At 48.6% G+C, this 19551-nt stretch overlaps 1 protein-coding gene across 1 annotated transcript in view; it reads right to left on the reverse strand.

Annotated features, from left to right (window-relative positions):
* Positions 1 to 17240, reverse strand: part of LOC148507797 (vasoactive intestinal polypeptide receptor-like) — a gene marked incomplete at its 3' end in the record, with an annotated part of 261940 nt that extends 244700 nt beyond the window's left edge. Inside the window, exon 1 of the mRNA XM_088445578.1 lies at positions 17012 to 17240. Coding sequence (XP_088301704.1) covers positions 17012 to 17059 — 48 coding nt within the window. The remainder of the gene's footprint in view (positions 1 to 17011) is intronic.
* Between the last annotated feature and the right edge of the window lie 2311 nt (positions 17241 to 19551).

Here is a 19551-nt window from a genome sequence, read left to right on the forward strand (position 1 = left end):
CCCTGAATGGAAATAGATTCACCCATAGGTGGAGCTAGACACACCGATTGGGCGGAGCATGACATGCCCCATCAACAGCGAGCGCGCACATTCTATTACTGAATACAATCTCCCTGAAATGAGTTTTCAAAAGTAGGTAGGTATGCAGTTGGAAGTAGTTCAGGCATTGCGGCTACGCATATCCACTGCACGACTAATGAACGACGGAACGATAATGACATCGCTATCGTTCACAGGGGGACACAGAGAGGTAGCTGTGCTGGGTGACAGAGGGGGAGCTGTGATGGGGGACACAGAGGGGGAGCTGTGATGGGGGACACAGAGGGGTAGCTGTGCTGGGTGACAGAGGGGGAGCTGTGATGGGGACACAGAGGGGGAGCTGTGAAGGGGGACACAGAGGGGGAGCTATGCTGGGTGACAGAGGGGGAGCTGTGATGGGGGACACAGAGGGTGAGCTGTGCTGGGTGACAGAGGTAGAGCTGTGATGGGGGACACAGAGTGGGAGCTGTGATGGGGGACACAGAGGGGGAGCTGTGATGGGGGACACAGAGGGGGAGCTATGCTGGGTGACAGAGGGGGAGCTGTGCTGGGTGACAGAGGGGGAGCTGTTATGGGGGACACAGAGGGGGAGCTGTGCTGGGTGACAGAGGTAGAGCTGTGATGGGGACACAGAGGGGGAGCTGTGATGGGGGACACAGAGGGGGAGCTGTGCTGGGTGACAGAGGGGGAGCTGTGATGGGGGACACAGAGGGGGAGCTGTGATGGGGGACACAGAGGGGTAGCTGTGCTGGGTGACAGAGGGGGAGCTGTGATGGGGACACAGAGGGGGAGCTGTGAAGGGGGACACAGAGGGGGAGCTGTGATGGGGGACACAGAGGGGGAGCTGTGATGGGGACACAGAGGGGGAGCTGTGATGGGGGACACAGAGGGGGAGCTGTGATGGGGGACACAGAGGGGGAGCTGTGATGGGGACACAGAGGAGGAGCTGTGATGGGGGACACAGAGGGGGAGCTGTGCTGGGGGGGACAGAGATCTGGGAAAAGGGTAATAGGGAAATTACACTGCAGGAAACACCCCTGAATGGAAATAGATTCACCCATAGGTGGAGCTAGACACACCGATTGGGCGGAGCATGACATGCCCCATCAACAGCGAGCGCGCACATTCTATTACTGAATACAATCTCCCTGAAATGAGTTTTCAAAAGTAGGTAGGTATGCAGTTGGAAGTAGTTCAGGCATTGCGGCTACGCATATCCACTGCACGACTAATGAACGACGGAACGATAATGACATCGCTATCGTTCATTATACTGTACAGTGGATATTGGCCCTCATTTAGAGTCGGTCGTAAGCGGCCGCTCGGTCGTACGCCTAACGACCGCAAAACTGAAAAAGGAAGCAATCACACAGGCGGTCAGTCGCAACCAAAGTCACGCCCATACGTGAACAATGCACCTCCTCTAGCTAGCGAGTGATAGCAGCTAGCGATTGAGTCAATCGTTGTCAGTCGCTGTATGTTAATTTTCTTCTGATGGTTGCGGCCGCTTGTGTTGTGTTGTGTGCAAATTACACCAAAAATTAACAAAAAAACGCATAGAATAAGCCATCCCCATGAAATATATTTATTCTTATTATTAAATAATGCAAACGCAACTGAATCAATTACAAGCCAATTAGCAGTGTTATTATCAACAACAAACGATTATTAGCAGCTTGCATTGTGTGGCACAAAACAGAAACATCAAACATAACATCAGTCACATTCGATAGTGTCGATTGTACTCTGGGGCTTGAGAGAGCACATACCCAACCTTAAGCTGTACGATCAGCCAGGCCTCTAACCTGCTCGCAGAGTGACGTTTTACTACTTCCGGCCTTCTATGTCGGTCGTAGCAGGTAATTTACGTACGCCCCTAAAACGCCCTGAAAAGGGCGAGGAACGCCTGCGTTTTCAGACCACCACCCCCGTCAACGCCCACAAATGGCCTTTCATGTCAATCAACTCTCGGAAGCCACTTCCTGCTCGTAAGCCGTACGATCGACAGCATTTTGGATCGCAAAGTCTCGCACATGCGCACAACTAACCGTACGCATGCGTGGTCTGGAAACATCGGATGCGTACGACCGAGCGGCCGCTTACGACCGACTCTGAATGAGGTCCATTGTGCCCACACTGAACGATATGTCGCTCATTGCCGGTACCCTCCCTTATCCCCGAGCGTGCACAACCTGACCATATCGTCAGATTGGACAGTAGGTTCAGGCGATGACAGATACCGGGAGCGCGCATTGCTGGTCGTTGCCGGCATATCCACTTCATGATTAATAACAATGTCGTTATCGTTCAGTCGTTTATTTATATCGTGTAGTGGATACGCGGCTTTAGTGTGTCCAATCGTGTGTGTGTGTGTAATTCCCAATGCTTGGCATAATAATAAGGTAATAAACGTCTGTGAATCATAGAGTATTTACATACTGGCAGGAGCACAGTCAGAGAGAACAGGACTGACCCTACAGCGAGGGATTGTGGGTAGTGACATACCAATGTCGCCGCATTTCATCTTTTACGCCTCTCACCTCTGTACAGACTGATTTATATGTGAGCAGGGAGTTTGTCTGCACAGAAAAGTGCCATTGATATGGGCACATCCCTGTAACGGCGCCCCTTGTCCTGATTCCCATACAGAGGAATGCAATGATGGTCACCATAACACCTCACACACTGACCCAGGGGGAGATGGAGCAGACCTTAGACAGAGAGACAGTGGAGTAGTTTCCCATAGCAACCGATCAGTTACTGTCATTTCATAGACTGTGCTAAGTAAAAGAGAGCTAGAAGCTGATTGGTTGCTAAGGATAATGGGCCTCATTTACAAACGAAGGGAAATACCAGCGGGAATTTTCGTTTAGTATCACTGTGATACAAACGAAAATTCCACTGGTATGTAGTAATACCGTACTTACCCCTCCGGCGAGTTCCCGCGAAGTCGAAGTCCTCGACGAGGTCCTCTGCTGCGCTGCTGGCAGCCTAACGCTGCCAACCACGGGCTCCAGCGTCATGCGCGACGGTCCGTCTGCGCATGTGCATGACAGGGAGACCCGGCAGTGCCTGGAAGGCTTCGTTGAAGCCGGTAAGGCAACGCCGGGTCTCCATTGCCGGCAATGGGGCCCGCATAGCTCTCGTCATCTTTTAGATGGCGAGAGCGATGCTGTACAAACAGCGGTAATCTAAAATTACCGCTGTTTACTAAATACAGCAAGAAGGTATAACCCCTTTAGCGAGCACTAAAGGGGTTATATTTTGTATGTAAATGGGGCCCAATATCTCAACTGTATTTCTCTGGAAGGTCTGATACATCTCCCCCTGGGTCTCCAGTATTTGTATCGTACCCTCCTAGTGCAGATCTTTAGCAAATGAGTATGTTGTACCCACATAAGAACAACTGGCATCTCCTTCTCTGTTCCTGGACCCCATGGGTTCCGGACTATAGATAGGCAGTAGGCATTTACCCAGATGGTTAGGGTTAGGCACTAAGGGGAGGGTTAGGGTGAAGATTAGGGCTAAAAAAAAAAAAAACATGTTGACCATTTTCATGTCGAACTTTTGACCCTGTCGACCTTTTGTACCTGTCTAACTATTGACTGTCTAACATCTGGTGTCCATCTAGACATTGTCTATCTAATTACTGTCTATCTCTTAAACCACACCCGACCTTATAACTATGTCCAATCTCATACATTCAGAGACGCCGGACAGGGGGAACCAAGGGGGTGGCTCGCGCCCCTCCAAACATTTGAGAGCATCTCCAGTCAACATACTGCCCTCTTACAGGGCACAGTGCGGCCGTCGTCTAGGATTACCACGGGCACCAGTGTCCTGATGGAGATAATGCCCTTTCCAGCTGCTCCACCTCCTCCCTTCCCACAGCTCTTCTCCTCCCCCTGCGCCTAGCCCCTACCAGTGTGTGGCTAGTTATTGTGCGCTGGCCCCTTCTCTGCGACCAGCACTGCGCCCTACTCACCTCCCACCTCTCACGTTCCTCCCACCTTCCCCTCAGCTCTCCCGCCCTTTGTCCTTCTTTCTCACCCCCCATGGACCCAAATGTTCCCATTGCGGCACCCCCCGAAATTCCGGCACTAACCAAGCGCCCCCCCTCTCTGCACATCAGGAGCCCCAATCACGGCAACCCCATTGCAGCCTGCCAACCCCACCCTGCCATAGAGCCAGCTGTGCTCTGGGCAAGGCACTGGGAGAACCGGAAGAGCAGCCTGCACTCTATCCATTACAGACTGCCCTCTGACCCTTATTTATCACAGGCTGACCTTTACCTGTCACAGCCTGCCCTCTGACCCTACCTTTCACAGCCTGCCCCTAACCCCTACCTTTCATTCTGTCCTCTGACCTCTACCTGTCACAGCCTGCCCTCTGACCCCTACCTGTCACAGCCTGCCCTCTGACCCCTACCTGTCACAGCCTGCCCTCTGACCCCTACCTGTCACAGCCTGCCCTCTGAACCCTACCTGTCACAGCCTGCCCTCTGACCCTACCTTTCACAGCCTGCCCCTAACCCCTACCTTTCATTCTGTCCTCTGACCTCTACCTGTCACAGCCTGCCCTCTGACCCCTACCTGTCACAGCCTGCCCTCTGACCCCTACCTGTCACAGCCTGCCCTCTGACCCCTACCTGTCACAGCCTGCCCTCTGAACCCTACCTGTCACAGCCTGCCCTCTGAACCCTACCTGTCAAAGCCTGCCCTCTGACACCTACCTGTCACAGCCTGCCCTCTGACCCCTACCTGTCACAGCCTGCCCTCTGAACCCTACCTGTTACAGCCTGCCCTCTGATCCCTACCTGTCACAGCCTGCCCTCTGATCCCTACCTGTCACAGCCTGCCCTCTGACGCCTACCTGTCACAGCCTGCCCTCTGACCCCTACCTGCAGCAACGACGGAGGACACTTATGCATATATATATATATATATATATATATATATATACACACACACATATTTATGTCCCACTATCAATATATGTTATCTCATCCAAAGTCCGTATCAAACATCTCCGGCAGCCATAACCTCAGCCACACCCTTGACTATCCACAGCCTGTTCCTATACATGGCCTGCATGCATCTAATTGTGCTTATTACCACATGTTGCTCCTGTACATGGTCTGCATGCAGCTAATTGTGCTTATTACCACATGTTGTTCCTGTACATGGCCTGCATGTAGCTAATTGTGCTCATTACCACATGTTGTTCCTGTACATGGCCTGCATGTAGCTAATTGTGCTCATTACCACATGTTGTTCCTGTACATGGCCTGCATGCAGCTAATTGTGCTCATTACCACATGTTGCTCCTGTACGTGGCCTGCATGTATCTAATTGTGCTTATTACCACATGTTGCTCCTGTACGTGGCCTGCATGCAGCTAATTGTGCTCATTACCACATGTTGTTCCTGTACATGGCTTGCATGCAGCTAATTGTGCTAATTACCACATGTTGCTCCTGTACATGGCCTGCATGCAGCTAATTGTGCTTATTACCACATGTTGATCCTGTGCATGGCCTGCATGCAGCTAATTGTGCTTATTACCACATGTTGCTCCTGTACATGGCCTGCATGCAGCTAATTGTGCTCATTGCCACATGTTGCTCCTGTACATGGCCTGCATGCAGCTAATTGTGCTTATTACCACATGTTGCTCCTGTGCATGGCCTGCATGCAGCTAATTGTACTCATTACCACATGTTGCTCCTATACATGGCCTGCATGCAGCCAATTGTGCTTATTGCCACATGTTGCTCCTGTACGTGGCCTGCATGCAGCCAATTGTGCTTATTGCCACATGTTGCTCCTGTACGTGGCCTGCATGCAGCTAATTGTGCTCATTACCACATGTTGCTCCTGTACGTGGCCTGCATGCAGCTAATTGTGCTTATTACCACATGTTGCTCCTGTACGTGGCCTGCATGCAGCTAATTGTGCTAATTACCACATGTTGCTCCTATACGTGGCCTGCATGCAGCTAATTGTGCTTATTACCACATGTTGCTCCTGTATGTGGCCTGCATGCAGCTAATTGTGCTTATTACCACATGTTGTTCCTGTACATGGCCTGCATGCAGCTAATTGTGCTTATTATCACATGTTGCTCCTGTACATGGTCTGCATGCAGCTAATTGTGCTTATTACCACATGTTGTTCCTGTACATGGCCTGCATGTAGCTAATTGTGCTCATTACCACATGTTGCTCCTGTACATGGCCTGCATGCAGCTAATTGTGCTCATTACCACATGTTGCTCCTGTACGTGGCCTGCATGCATCTAATTGTGCTTATTACCACATGTTGCTCCTGTACGTGGCCTGCATGCAGCTAATTGTGCTCATTACCACATGTTGTTCCTGTACATGGCTTGCATGCAGCTAATTGTGCTAATTACCACATGTTGCTCCTGTACATGGCCTGCATGCAGCTAATTGTGCTTATTACCACATGTTGATCCTGTGCATGGCCTGCATGCAGCTAATTGTGCTTATTACCACATGCTGCTCCTGTACATGGCCTGCATGCAGCTAATTGTGCTCATTGCCACATGTTGCTCCTGTACATGGCCTGCATGCAGCTAATTGTGCTTATTACCACATGTTGCTCCTGTGCATGGCCTGCATGCAGCTAATTGTACTCATTACCACATGTTGCTCCTATACATGGCCTGCATGCAGCCAATTGTGCTTATTGCCACATGTTGCTCCTGTACGTGGCCTGCATGCAGCCAATTGTGCTTATTGCCACATGTTGCTCCTGTACGTGGCCTGCATGCAGCTAATTGTGCTCATTACCACATGTTGCTCCTGTACGTGGCCTGCATGCAGCTAATTGTGCTTATTACCACATGTTGCTCCTGTACGTGGCCTGCATGCAGCTAATTGTGCTAATTACCACATGTTGCTCCTGTACGTGGCCTGCATGCAGCTAATTGTGCTTATTACCACATGTTGCTCCTGTACGTGGCCTGCATGCAGCTAATTGTGCTTATTACCACATGTTGTTCCTGTACATGGCCTGCATGCAGCTAATTGTGCTTATTACCACATGTTGCTCCTGTACATGGCCTGCATGCAGCTAATTGCGCTCATTACCACATGTTGTTCCTGTACATGGCCTGCATGCAGCTAATTGTGCTTATTATCACATGTTGCTCCTGTACATGGCCTGCATGCAGCTAATTGTGCTCATTACCACATGTTGCTCCTGTACATGGCCTGCATGCAGCTAATTGTGCTTATTACCACATGTTGTTCCTGTACATGGCCTGCATGCAGCTAATTGCGCTTATTACCACATGTTGCTCCTTTACATGGCCTGCATGCAGCTAATTGCGCTTATTACCACATGTTGCTCCTTTACATGGCCTGCATGCATCCAATTGGGCTTATTACAAAATGTTACCTTATATGTAAAGTTTTCTAAGCTTTTTTTTCTGGCAATGCTAATCACTGTGCCGTTGTGCCTCCCTTCAGAGCACTTTGTTTGGATGAGGGGTAAAGTAATTCCCATGAGTCCATGATGTAACAAATTAAATTGTGAAAAAATCCATAGTGGGCATATACTTTTTATAGCCCCCATGTGGTCATATAAATGCATATAGTATTAATTAATACAATCTTAATAATAATTACGTAGTCACTAATATTCAAAGCAAATGAAGCTTTCACCAGGAATCAATATTTCATTATTCTACTATGCTCCAATAATTCTTTACTTATGCTATTTCCCATGGGGGACACTAAACATTGAAGTGTATGTGACAAAACAAGGCCACTCCTACACTTTGTGACATCACGCTAAGGGTTCTGCATACATGGATTTAGGTTTTACACAAATTGCACAGAGATTCATACGGTTTGAGAACATTACACATGAGATTCTGAGGGGTGTATTTACTAACGTGCGGGTTTATAGACGTGGAGATGTTGCCCATAGCAACCAATCAGAATCTAGCTATTATCTTCTAGAAGGTGCTAGATAAATGTTAAATAGAATCTGATTGGTTGCTATAGGCAACATCTCCACTTCTAGAAACCCGCACGTTAGTAAATATTGCGTCTCCTGTCAGTAAGCCTGCGAGAACCTTACTGTTGTAGCTGGGCCACAGTGTCACAGAGGATGTCAGGAGATAGAAAAGACTTCACCCATAGATAGACCCCGAGCATATAGGGTTAGGACTGGCCACTATAGAATGGATGACAACACATCACCCAAGCCCTCAGTATCCTACTAATAACTAAATTCTGCATCTAATAATAGTAATAATAGTAATAAAATGATGATGATAATAGTAATATTTATTATTATTACAGGTAACGGAATCATTTGTCACGTACTGACAGAGCAATTTCCACAGTTCTTTATAAACTCTGAATAATGAGAATAACAGCACAGTGAGGGGGAGTTTCAATCAGCCGCGAGCTGTGTGCACTGCGCTCATGAAGTGCCCTCCATGGAATCCCGGACTTTTTGCGCGTGCGCAGCACCAAAACATCGCTGATCTGCGAGAACATCGGTAAATCGCCCATCTCTGAATCAGGCCCTTAATGCAGATTTCGGGATGTACTAAGCATGAAAATGCAGTTTTCTGAGTTTTGGCCGCAATACCGTATGTACCAAGCTCCAGAATGCTATAGAAACCGGAGCTTGGACCCGGTGGGTAACGCCGTTAACCAATAGAACCCTATGGGCTTCTTACCGCAATCTGGGAAAGATCCAATCGGATCCCCCCCAGTATCTCCCATAGCGGCGCGCAACATTCTGCTCGTTATTAAACCCAAAAGTCCCTCTATCCGAGTCTATCGCAGAGGACAGCTCTTATCAGGATTTTAATCGCATTTCTAAGTACATACTGCACTGGTATAACTGTACCTTATAAGTGGCGAGATTTACCACATCGTGGATGCATCGCTTAATACCATATTGCCAACATTCAGCCCCTTCCTTCCGAGAGGGGGGGCAGCCATGCTTCTACAGCGGGGGGGCTTGGTGGAGAGATGCCCCACTTCCCAATGCCGACATTAACAGTATTGTGAAGCAGGGGGCCAGCGCAAATATGTGGATGTGGATGCGGGGGGGGGGGGGGGGTCCAGAGAGGTGTTGGGGGATGCAAGGGGGTGTCAGTGGCCCAGGACATTTGACTATTTTTCCGGACGGCCAGGGGCGTTTCTAGAGAGGAGGGGGCCTGTGTGCAGTCTCCCACACGGGCCCCCTCCTCTCCGCTCGGCAGCCGGCAGCGCACTGAGCTGTGCGCGGCCAGCGCCGGAGTTATAGACTCTGGGCACTAGAGTGTGCCCTGAGTCTATAGTGTATGCACAGATCACCGGGAAAATGGCCGCGGCTGCCATTTTCCCTGTACTGCATGCGCAAACGACGGGAAAATGGCCGCCACGGCCATTTTCCAGTCATTTTACAGCGCCGGACGCCCGCGCCGACATGGGACTCCGGAGAGGTAAGTATTATTGTGGGTGCAGGGTGTGCGGGGAACCGCACACCCTGCACCCATTATAGATACGCCCCTGAGCGCCACCAGATTTTCAGGAGCCTCCCGACCGTCCCGGGAGAGTATGCATGTATGCTTAGTACATCCCGTAAATAGTATGCAGAGCGTGCATCTTGCTGTGCGATGTCCCCTATCCGTGTACTTGGTTTGTCCCCATCATCCCTTGTACCTCCCTCTAATAGGTGCAAAGGATATGCCTGGAAACAGGGACATTTACGTCAATCCTGCATAGCCCGTAGTTGGGTTACTACGCCCTCACTGTCCCTAGCATATACTAGCACACCCCGTTACAACCTGGTTACGCCTCTACGGTCGTAAGGGCTCATTCTTTATGCCAACTTCTCATATCCCTGTAATGTGAATAAAGTTTGCAGCCACCAGCCTATGGGATAACTGCACAGCAGCCTGACGGCCCCATTCCCTTATTACCCAGTAAGTGTATCAGCAACCAGGTCAGTTCCTGCTGTCACTTCTCCACATCGTCTGTCACCAAACAGCCACAAAGTGCGCAGTCACAAGGCAATATCATCCGTCTGCCTACCCATTAACCTGTCATCATCCAGCCCAGGTGGCCAGCAAGCTAGCAATCTATTCTTCATTCATCTGATGCTTCCTACTTGGCAACTGGTCTAATGCAATAAACTATGTTGAAAAATTAGTCACCTGAATCTGTCTGACATCTCTCCGGCCAAGGGCCTCTGGGCCTGATTCAGAGCCGGACGCTCTGACCAGAGCGCTCGCTCTGAATCAGGGCCCTCATCCATGAAAATGGAACGTCCTCCTGGCCGCTCGCATAGCTGTGGGTGACCACCCACAGCATATTCGAGCGGCCAAAAAGATGGTCGCGATGGTCTTGACCATCGTGACCATCGGACTTGCGACGGAGACCCTGCGGTAGGGTCTCCCTGCCACAAGCCCTGGAGTGATTTTGGCTCTATCAGAGCCAAAATCACTCCCACTGACATCACTAGTGATGTCAGTGGGGCTGGCTTGAGACTGTAGGCGTTCCCATGGGAACGCCTCCGTCTGGCAGGCACGCACCCAGCACGCCCACCAAAGGGGGCGTGCTGTCAATCAACATCGACAGCACGCCCCCTTTGGTGCGAGACCCGGAGTGACAGCTTGGCTGTCGCAGTCCGGGTCTCACGCATGCGCACGACGGAGCTCCCTCCGTCGTGCGCATGCGCAGTGGGGAACATCGACCCACTTGCGAGCGTACTGCCACTCGCGAGTGGGTCTGAATGACCCCCTCTGTTTTTTCATCTTTCCTGATTGGGAGGCCAGACTGGGACTTGCAGTTCTCCAGCAGCTGAAGAGCCGCAGGTTGCCAGCTGCTGCTGCGAGAGCTCGGTGGGGCGATATATAGAGTCATTCTGCCTTGTTATTTCACAGCAGCTGGTGAGTGACCGGTTCATTGCCTAAACCTATTCTACAGCATAATCAGCAACTTTATAGAACGCAGGGGAAGTGAATATACATTGCAAAAGTCAAATCTCTTACAGTCTATTGCAGGCCAGATTTTTCAACAGATAATTGGGAGAATAATTACATTTCCCTGCACTTTGTTTTTTGCTGTAGTCCAATATCAGCTTAATAATTATATACAGGATTGTAGGCACAAAAGAGAGAGAAAAAATGTTTCTTATAACGGTTGAGGCCATCAGACTGCAGACTGGTCTAGCATGTGGTCGGGGAAGAATGCTGTGTGAATGCTTTATAAATATGTACATTAAACACTGTAGACTATAAAACAGCGTGTGTCAACATTTCAACCCTGCAGAGGGCTGCGAAATACATTGAGCAAGTTTACAGGAACCCTGCAGGGTTATGAGAGTGACCTGGTTAATACACTGAGAGATGAGAAGCTCTTAAAGGGGTCTATTCATTATGTTAATTAATGGGGTCTGGGCAGACCCCGTTAATTAACATTCTAACTCACACTGAGTCCCGAAGCAATTCATCATTGCTCCAGCGTGTAGACAGCTGATCCGAAAATCAGTGCCGAGCAGCACATCGGAATCTGCGGAGAGGTAAGTATTTATTAACTATGGATGCAGGGTGTGCGGTGCGGGCCCCCCTGTACCCAGGGGCCCGGGTGCACCGCAAACCTTGCGCCCATTATAAAGACGCCTATGCAAACAGACCAGGTTTTAGTGAGCACAGAGACGGTTAAATACAATGACTGAGACACTAATTAAGTCACCTGTGCTCAAGCACGGATATCCTTAAAACCTGGGCTGTTAGTGAGGACCAAGGCCCTGATTCAGAGCCGGACGCTTTGACCAGAGCGCTCGCTCTGAATCAGGGCCCACCTCCATAAATATGGAGCGTCCTCCTGGACGCTCGTATAGCTGTGGGTCACCACCCACAGCCTATACGAGTGTGCAGGATGATGGTCGCGATGGTCTTGACCATCGCGACCATCGCCACTGCGAGCAGAAGCCTGCGGTTGAGTTTCAGAGCCAAAATCACTCCCACTGACATCACTAGTGATGTCAGTGGGGCCGGCTTCAGACGGTAGGCGTTCCCTTGGGAACGCCTCCGTCTGGCAGGCACGCCCCCGGCACGCCCACCAATGGGGGCGTGCTGTCAATCAACATCGACAGCACGCCCCCTTTGATCAGACACTACGAGCGAAGGAAAGTCCTTCGCTCGTCGCGTCTCGCGCATGCGCACGCCGGAGCTCCCTCCGTCGTGCGCATGCGCAGTGCAGACCATCGACCCACTTGCGAGCGGACAGCCGCTCGCGAGTGGGTCTGAATCAGGGCCCAAGTTTGAGAAACACAGTATTAATGAACGAGTATGCCCGTGGCAAACATTTTGCCAATTTGAACCCAGAACAAACGTATGGAAAATGCTTCACTAGATCATATGTTAATACGACGGAATTTATTGTAACATTTTGACAATTTGTAAGGGAATTGGTCGACGGTTCGATTCCCCGCAGCGCCTGGCCGACAAAAGCAGAGTTCCCGGCAGCAGAAGCCTGTTACTGCATGTGATATATCTGCTGTCACACCCCACACTTTGCATTGTTCATCTCTGTGTTACCTGGGGAAGTGATTTTACTGCATGTGGTATATCAGCAGGGAATCGGTATGAAATACCATCGGCCGCAAAAGCAGAGTTCCCGGCAGCGGAAGCCCGACAGCGCTGGAAATCCCGATTGTCGCTAAGGTAAGTATATACTAACCTAACCCCCTAACCCTCCTTAGGGGTGCCTAACCCTAACCTCCCCCCAAGTGCCTAACCCTAATCCCCCCTCTAAGTGCCTAACCCTAACCCCCCCCTTCCCCGCTGCCTAAACCTAAGTCCCCCGGGGCAGTGGCTAACCCTAAGTCCCCCACCGGGGTGCCTAACCCTAACCCTCCCTCCCCCTAGCCTAACCCTAACCCTCCTGGGGGGGGCCTAACCCTAAGTCCCCCCCGGGTGCCCGAAACCTAACCACCCCCCCCCCGCGGCTGTCCACTCGTGGTGCCCGGCATCCCTTTGATCGGGATGCCGGGCGCCTGTCTCCCGGCGTCGGAGAAATGAGCGGTAGATATATGACGCCCGGCATTTCACCCTCGCCGGGATATGACAGTCGGGAAGCCGGCTGACGGTATTAAGGCAGCCGAATTCCCGATTGTATACCTTTGTAAGTGTGATGATATATTTGGCCATAGATTCTGAAGCAAGCTAAGCCCCTATAGATACAAATGATAACGCACTGTTACTCCACCTCGCCGTCTCCCAGACTCCCACCAAACAGCGGCTACCGGCAGCTCTCGTGGGAGGCATTGCTTTCGAGGCAAAAACCCGGTGCTGATTGGCCGGGAGTTGCGTGCCTGGAATCGACGTGTTGGAGAAAGTAGCTGAAGGAAGAACGCCTAAAGTGATTTAGAAATGATCTCGCACAGGACAAAAATGAATAAAGATATGTTCAAACCAACTTATCCTATAAATGAATAGTAAAACAAAGTGTTGCTTATTTACGGGTTGGTGGTGCTGCTTAGGAATATGTGACAATAGTCTACAGGTATATAGAATATTTAGCAAAAAGCTAAGAAAGAAATTCCTTTTGCGGGGCACTCTTTTTTCATCTATTGAAATATGTCATCGTAAAGATAATTTACGCTAAGATATAACCTTTATTAGTTATATTTAAAATATAGGGGGTACAAGACATTATACTCAATTAGGAATGATGAGCCTACCCTAAACATAAACACACAATATATAATAACATATAATAAACACACAATGTGATATGGCGGCAAGTATTTTAGGGAAGAGCGCCCCCTACGGCAGCAGCCTCACGTGTTGTGCCGCCCGCGCGCCCTCCCTCATTATGTAATAGCGACGTCACGCAGCAAGGCGGCCAATCAGTATCCGAACTGGGCAGAACGTAAACAGCGTCTGTACATGGCTAGGGCGCCGGGTCCATGTGAGAGCACAGACCACCAGTTATGCGTGAGAACAGCAGCCGGTGGCGGTCACCCCTATCCCGCTTCCCCCGGGTCGCTGTGCCGGCTCTGTGTTCTGGTAGTTTTCTTGTCATTTTTAGGTTAGCTATACGTAAGCATTTATTATGGGTTTTGTCTATTTTTTTTTTTCCATCAAATTTTATACAGTTTTATTCCAAATTCTGTAATTTATTGCTGACTGAAATCCGTCGCCAAAAATCATATTAATATCTTGATTAGTCTTTGAGATATTAAAATTCAAAGAGCGTTCCAGACAAAGGGACTCAGCAAATTATATATAAAGGATGTAAATAGTGAAAATGTACAAAGTTCAGCGATAAAACGTCTATCCTGAAGACGGTGCATCTGACTGCTTATCATTATCACAGACCTATTCAGTACAACTATCCATGTACACAGTTTTTATTGCCAAGGGAACTACTGTAGCAATTTATCTATACTGTGTGGAACTCTGGCACAGGATGACATATGTGTAGAGAAATACAGGTCTAAACCAATGCAATTGTAGTGTTGTATGAAATAGTGTACAGTAGGCTGATTTTATAGGAAGGAGTGCCCAGGAGCTTGCAATCCAAACATCAGGTGAGGGGTAAATATTAGAGAAATGGTACAGTAATTTGCTGGCAAGCATTCAGTGCAGATGCAGAGCTGCAGGTTGTCTCTGGAACCAGCTTTGTGCAATTAGATTGTACCTGTTCCTAGAAAGCTTTTAGCCATGGCAGATGAACCAAGCCACCTGCTGCAAGTGATAAATGACCAGGGTCCTCCCAAAGTGGCCACTTGTTCTCTAACTTCAGCAGAACACATCAGTGAGTTCCTAGAAGAGATCACAGATCTGATCCTCTGCTGCAGGGAGCCCTGGCAGAAACCTCCCCAATTCCTATCAGAGGAGCTGGCCTGGCACAGAGATAACTCAGAAAATCACACAGCAGGCACTGAGCTGATAAACATATCAACAGCACAAAATGAGAATACACAGTGACTGGCTGCGGGAGATACTGAGCCGTGTCCCCCCTGACCCTGGGCATGACAGGGGGAAAACACCAGGGTATTGTGTAACAGCCCACGGTATGCACTATAGTGATACAGCAATGTGTAAACTCTACAGATGGAATATGCAGAACTCAGAGGACATTTTATTTGCAATTATCCACCCAGGGTCTAAACAAAGATCACAGTAGGTATCTGAGATACAATGACTGCAGCCAGTCCCAGGCTCTTGCACCCACAGCTGCAGGCAGAGTAAAGACTGGCATGAGGAGGGGGTGGGTTACCATGCCAGGGCAATGGCATGAAAAGCATTTTCCTTAGTGTACAAATGCACTACAACGGTTACATTATCCCAGTTATAGCCATATAATACACCTGTAAAGGGGTAATAGCCATATAATACACCTGTAAAGGGGTCATAGCCATATAATACACCTGTAGAAGGCACAGCCATATAATACACCTGTAGATGGCACAGCCATATAATACACCTGTAAAGGGGTCATAGCCATATAATACACAGCCATATAATACACCTGTAGATGGCACAGCCATATAATTCACCTGTAAAGGGACATATCAATATACTGTAATACACCTGTAGAAGGGCACAGCCATATAATACACCTGTAGATGCTACAGCCAGAGAATACACCTGGAAAGGGCACAGCCATAGAATACACCTGCAGAATGGCATATCCATATACTGTAATACACCTGTAGAAGGGCACAGCCATATACTGTAATACACCTGTAGAAGGGCACATCCATATAATATGCATGTAGAAGGGCACAGCCATATAATAAACCTGTAGAAGGGCACAGCTATATAATACACATGTAGAAGGGCACAGCCATAGAATACACCTGTACAGGGCACAGCTATATAATACACCTGTAGAAGGGCACAGCGATATAATACACCTGTAGAAGGGCACAGCGATATAATACACCTGTAGAAGGGCACAGCGATATAATACACCTGTAGAAGGGCACAGCTATATAATACACCTGTAAAGGGGCACAGCCATATAATACACATATAGAAGGGCACAGCCATATAATGCACCTGTAATGGGGCACAGCCATATAATACACTTGTAGAAGGGCACAGCCATATAATACACCTGTAATGGGGCACAGCCATATAATACACTTGTAGAAGGGCACAGCCATAGAATACACCTGTAATGGGGCACAGCCATATAATACACCTGTAAAGGGGCATAGTCATAGAATACACCTGTAAAGGGCACAGCCATAGAATACAATGGTAGATGGGCACGGAGACACATACAGGAGGCTGCATAATGTTTGTCTGCATTCCAGCAATCATGAGAGCCAACTCCATCAAAAGATTCGGAGTGCCCAGTGCCCACCCATACGACAGAGAAATGCCATGCATACACATGGATAGTGGCAGCACAAATACTGGGGGTGCTCCTGTGCCAGCAATTATTTCATTGCCAGTCATCCAGCCATCACACAGGACAACCTGTGTACTGCGCCAGTCTGCGGGCACGCTGAGCCTTGTAGTTACACAACAGCTGGCAGCTGGCCTCTCTCTGCTCTACACCAATAGAAACTGTCCGGGGTTAGCACAGTGAGTCAGATTATTTGTTTTGCGAGTGAGAGTTGGCAATTGGCATAGTACCTGATGGCATTCCGGAAACAGGAGACCTGTGCAGCCTCCATAATACACACTGCTAGGATATAACACTGCCCCATGTAACTGGCATCAATCCTGTCCCTAGGAGGTGCCAGCAACCATACCCCTTCACTGCCAGGGCAAGCAGCTGGCATCCACCATCATGCCGGCACCCTGCATACAGCCATCGGCTCTCACCTGCTACAATGTTTCCTTGTTATATTCCCAGCAGCAATAACACAGAGAAGTCACACGCTGGTATCATGGTAACAGTCACCCTGGGGATATGCCATGACCCACACTGCCCACTGCCACATGAAGTAATTAGGAGCTGGGTACTTACAGAGGCGATGAGGCTGCAGAAGAAGACGAGCAGGGTTACACAGCCCATGTCTGACACTTCTCTCTCCAAAACTTCTCCAGCTGGGTGCAGGTCTGTCCTGCTGCTCAGTGATCACTCCTCATGCAGCAATCCTCCTCCTCACTGAGCCATGCAGAGCACTGTCCCACTGTGGCCACCTGCAGCAGCTGTACGGAGAGTGCAGGGTCCCGATGCTGCACACAGCCTGCCTGCAGTCACACTCCCGTACACTCCTCAGCTGGCCATCGCATTGCACTTTCATTAACAAAGTCAACCGGGGCCAGAGGACCAATCCCAGTGCTGGGAGCTGCAGCCTATGAGAGCGGCACAGGGGCAGGTCTGTGATGAGGGGGAACCTGCAGCAGCCACTATACACAGAGCAGATCAGATGCTGTCATCTGCGAGGATTTACTGTACAGATCTATCACATGCAGCAACATCACTTCCCTATGCAATGCAAAGTGTGGGGTATATGGGAGACACTGCATATATATCACATGCAGTAACATCACTTCCCTATGCAATGCAAAGTGTGGGGTATATAGGAGTGACTGCATATATATCACATGCACTAATATCACCTCCCTATGCAATGTAAAGTGTGAGGTATATGGGAATGACTGCATATATATCACATGCAGTAACATCACTTCCCTATACAATGCAAAGTGTGGGGTATATGGGAGACACTGCATATATATCACATGCAGTAACATCACTTCCCTATGCAATGCAAAGTGTGGGGTATATGGGAGTGACTGCATATATATGACATGCACTAATATCACCTCCCTATGCAATGTAAAGTGTGGGGTATATGGGAGTGACTGCATATATATCACATGCACTAATATCACCTCCCTATGCAATGTAAAGTGTGAGGTATATAGGAGTGACTGCATATATATCACATGCACTAATATCACCTCCCTATGCAATGTAAAGTGTGAGGTATATGGGAGTGACTGCATATATATCACATGCAGTAATATCACCTCCCTATGCAATGTAAAGTGTGAGGTATATGGGAGTGACTGCATATATATCACATGCACTAATATCACCTCCCTATGCAATGTAAAGTGTGAGGTATATGGGAGTGACTGCATATATATCACATGCAGTAACATCACCTCCCTATGCAATGCAAAGTGTGAGGTATATGGGAGTGACTGCATATATATCACATGCACTAATATCACCTCCCTATGCAATGTAAAGTGTGAGGTATATAGGAGTGACTGCATATATATCACATGCACTAATATCACCTCCCTATGCAATGTAAAGTGTGAGGTATATAGGAGTGACTGCATATATATCACATGCACTAATATCACCTCCCTATGCAATGTAAAGTGTGAGGTATATGGGAGTGACTGCATATATATCACATGCAGTAACATCACCTCCCTATGCAATGCAAAGTGTGAGGTATATAGGAGTGACTGCATATATATCACATGCACTAATATCACCTCCCTATGCAATGTAAAGTGTGAGGTATATGGGAGTGACTGCATATATATCACATGCAGTAACATCACCTCCCTATGCAATGCAAAGTGTGAGGTATATGGGAGTGACTGCATATATATCACATGCACTAACATCACCTCCCTATGCAATGCAAAGTGTGAGGTATATGGGAGTGACTGCATATATATCACATGCACTAATATCACCTCCCTATGCAATGTAAAGTGTGAGGTATATGGGAATGACTGCATATATATCACATGCAGTAACATCACTTCCCTATACAATGCAAAGTGTGGGGTATATGGGAGACACTGCATATATATCACATGCAGTAACATCACTTCCCTATGCAATGCAAAGTGTGGGGTATATGGGGGTGACTGCATATATATCACATGCAGCAACATCACTTCCCTATGCAATGCAAAGTGTGGGGTATATAGGAGTGACTGCATATATATCACATGCAGCAACATCACTTACCTATGCAATGCAAAGTGTGGGGTATATAGGAGTGACAGCAGATATAGCGCATGCAGTAACATCACTTCCCTATGCAATGCAAAGTGTGGGGTATATAGGAGTGACAGCAGATATATCACATGCAGCAACATCACTTCCCTATGCAATGTAAAGTGTGGGGTATATGGGAGTGACTGCATATATATCACATGCAGTAATATCATCTCCCTATGCAATGCAAAATGTGGGGTATATAGGAGTGACTGCAGATATATCACATGCAGTAACATCACCTCCCTATGCAATGCAAAGTGTGGGGTATATGGGAGAGACTGCAGATATATCACATGCAGTAACCACTTCCCTATGCAATGCAAAGTGTGGGCTATATGGGGGTGACAGCAGATATATCACATGCAGTAACATCACTTCCCTATGCAATACAAAGTGTGGGGTATATGGGGGTGACAGCAGATATATCACATGCAGCAACATCGTTTCCCTATGCAATGCAAAGTGTGGGGTATATGGGAGTGACTGCATATATATCACATGCAGCAACATCACTTCCCTATGCA

This window comes from Taudactylus pleione, unplaced genomic scaffold (assembly GCF_031769625.1).
Source record: "Taudactylus pleione unplaced genomic scaffold, aTauple2 ptg000383l, whole genome shotgun sequence".
NCBI classification, from domain to species: Eukaryota; Metazoa; Chordata; class Amphibia; order Anura; family Myobatrachidae; genus Taudactylus; species Taudactylus pleione.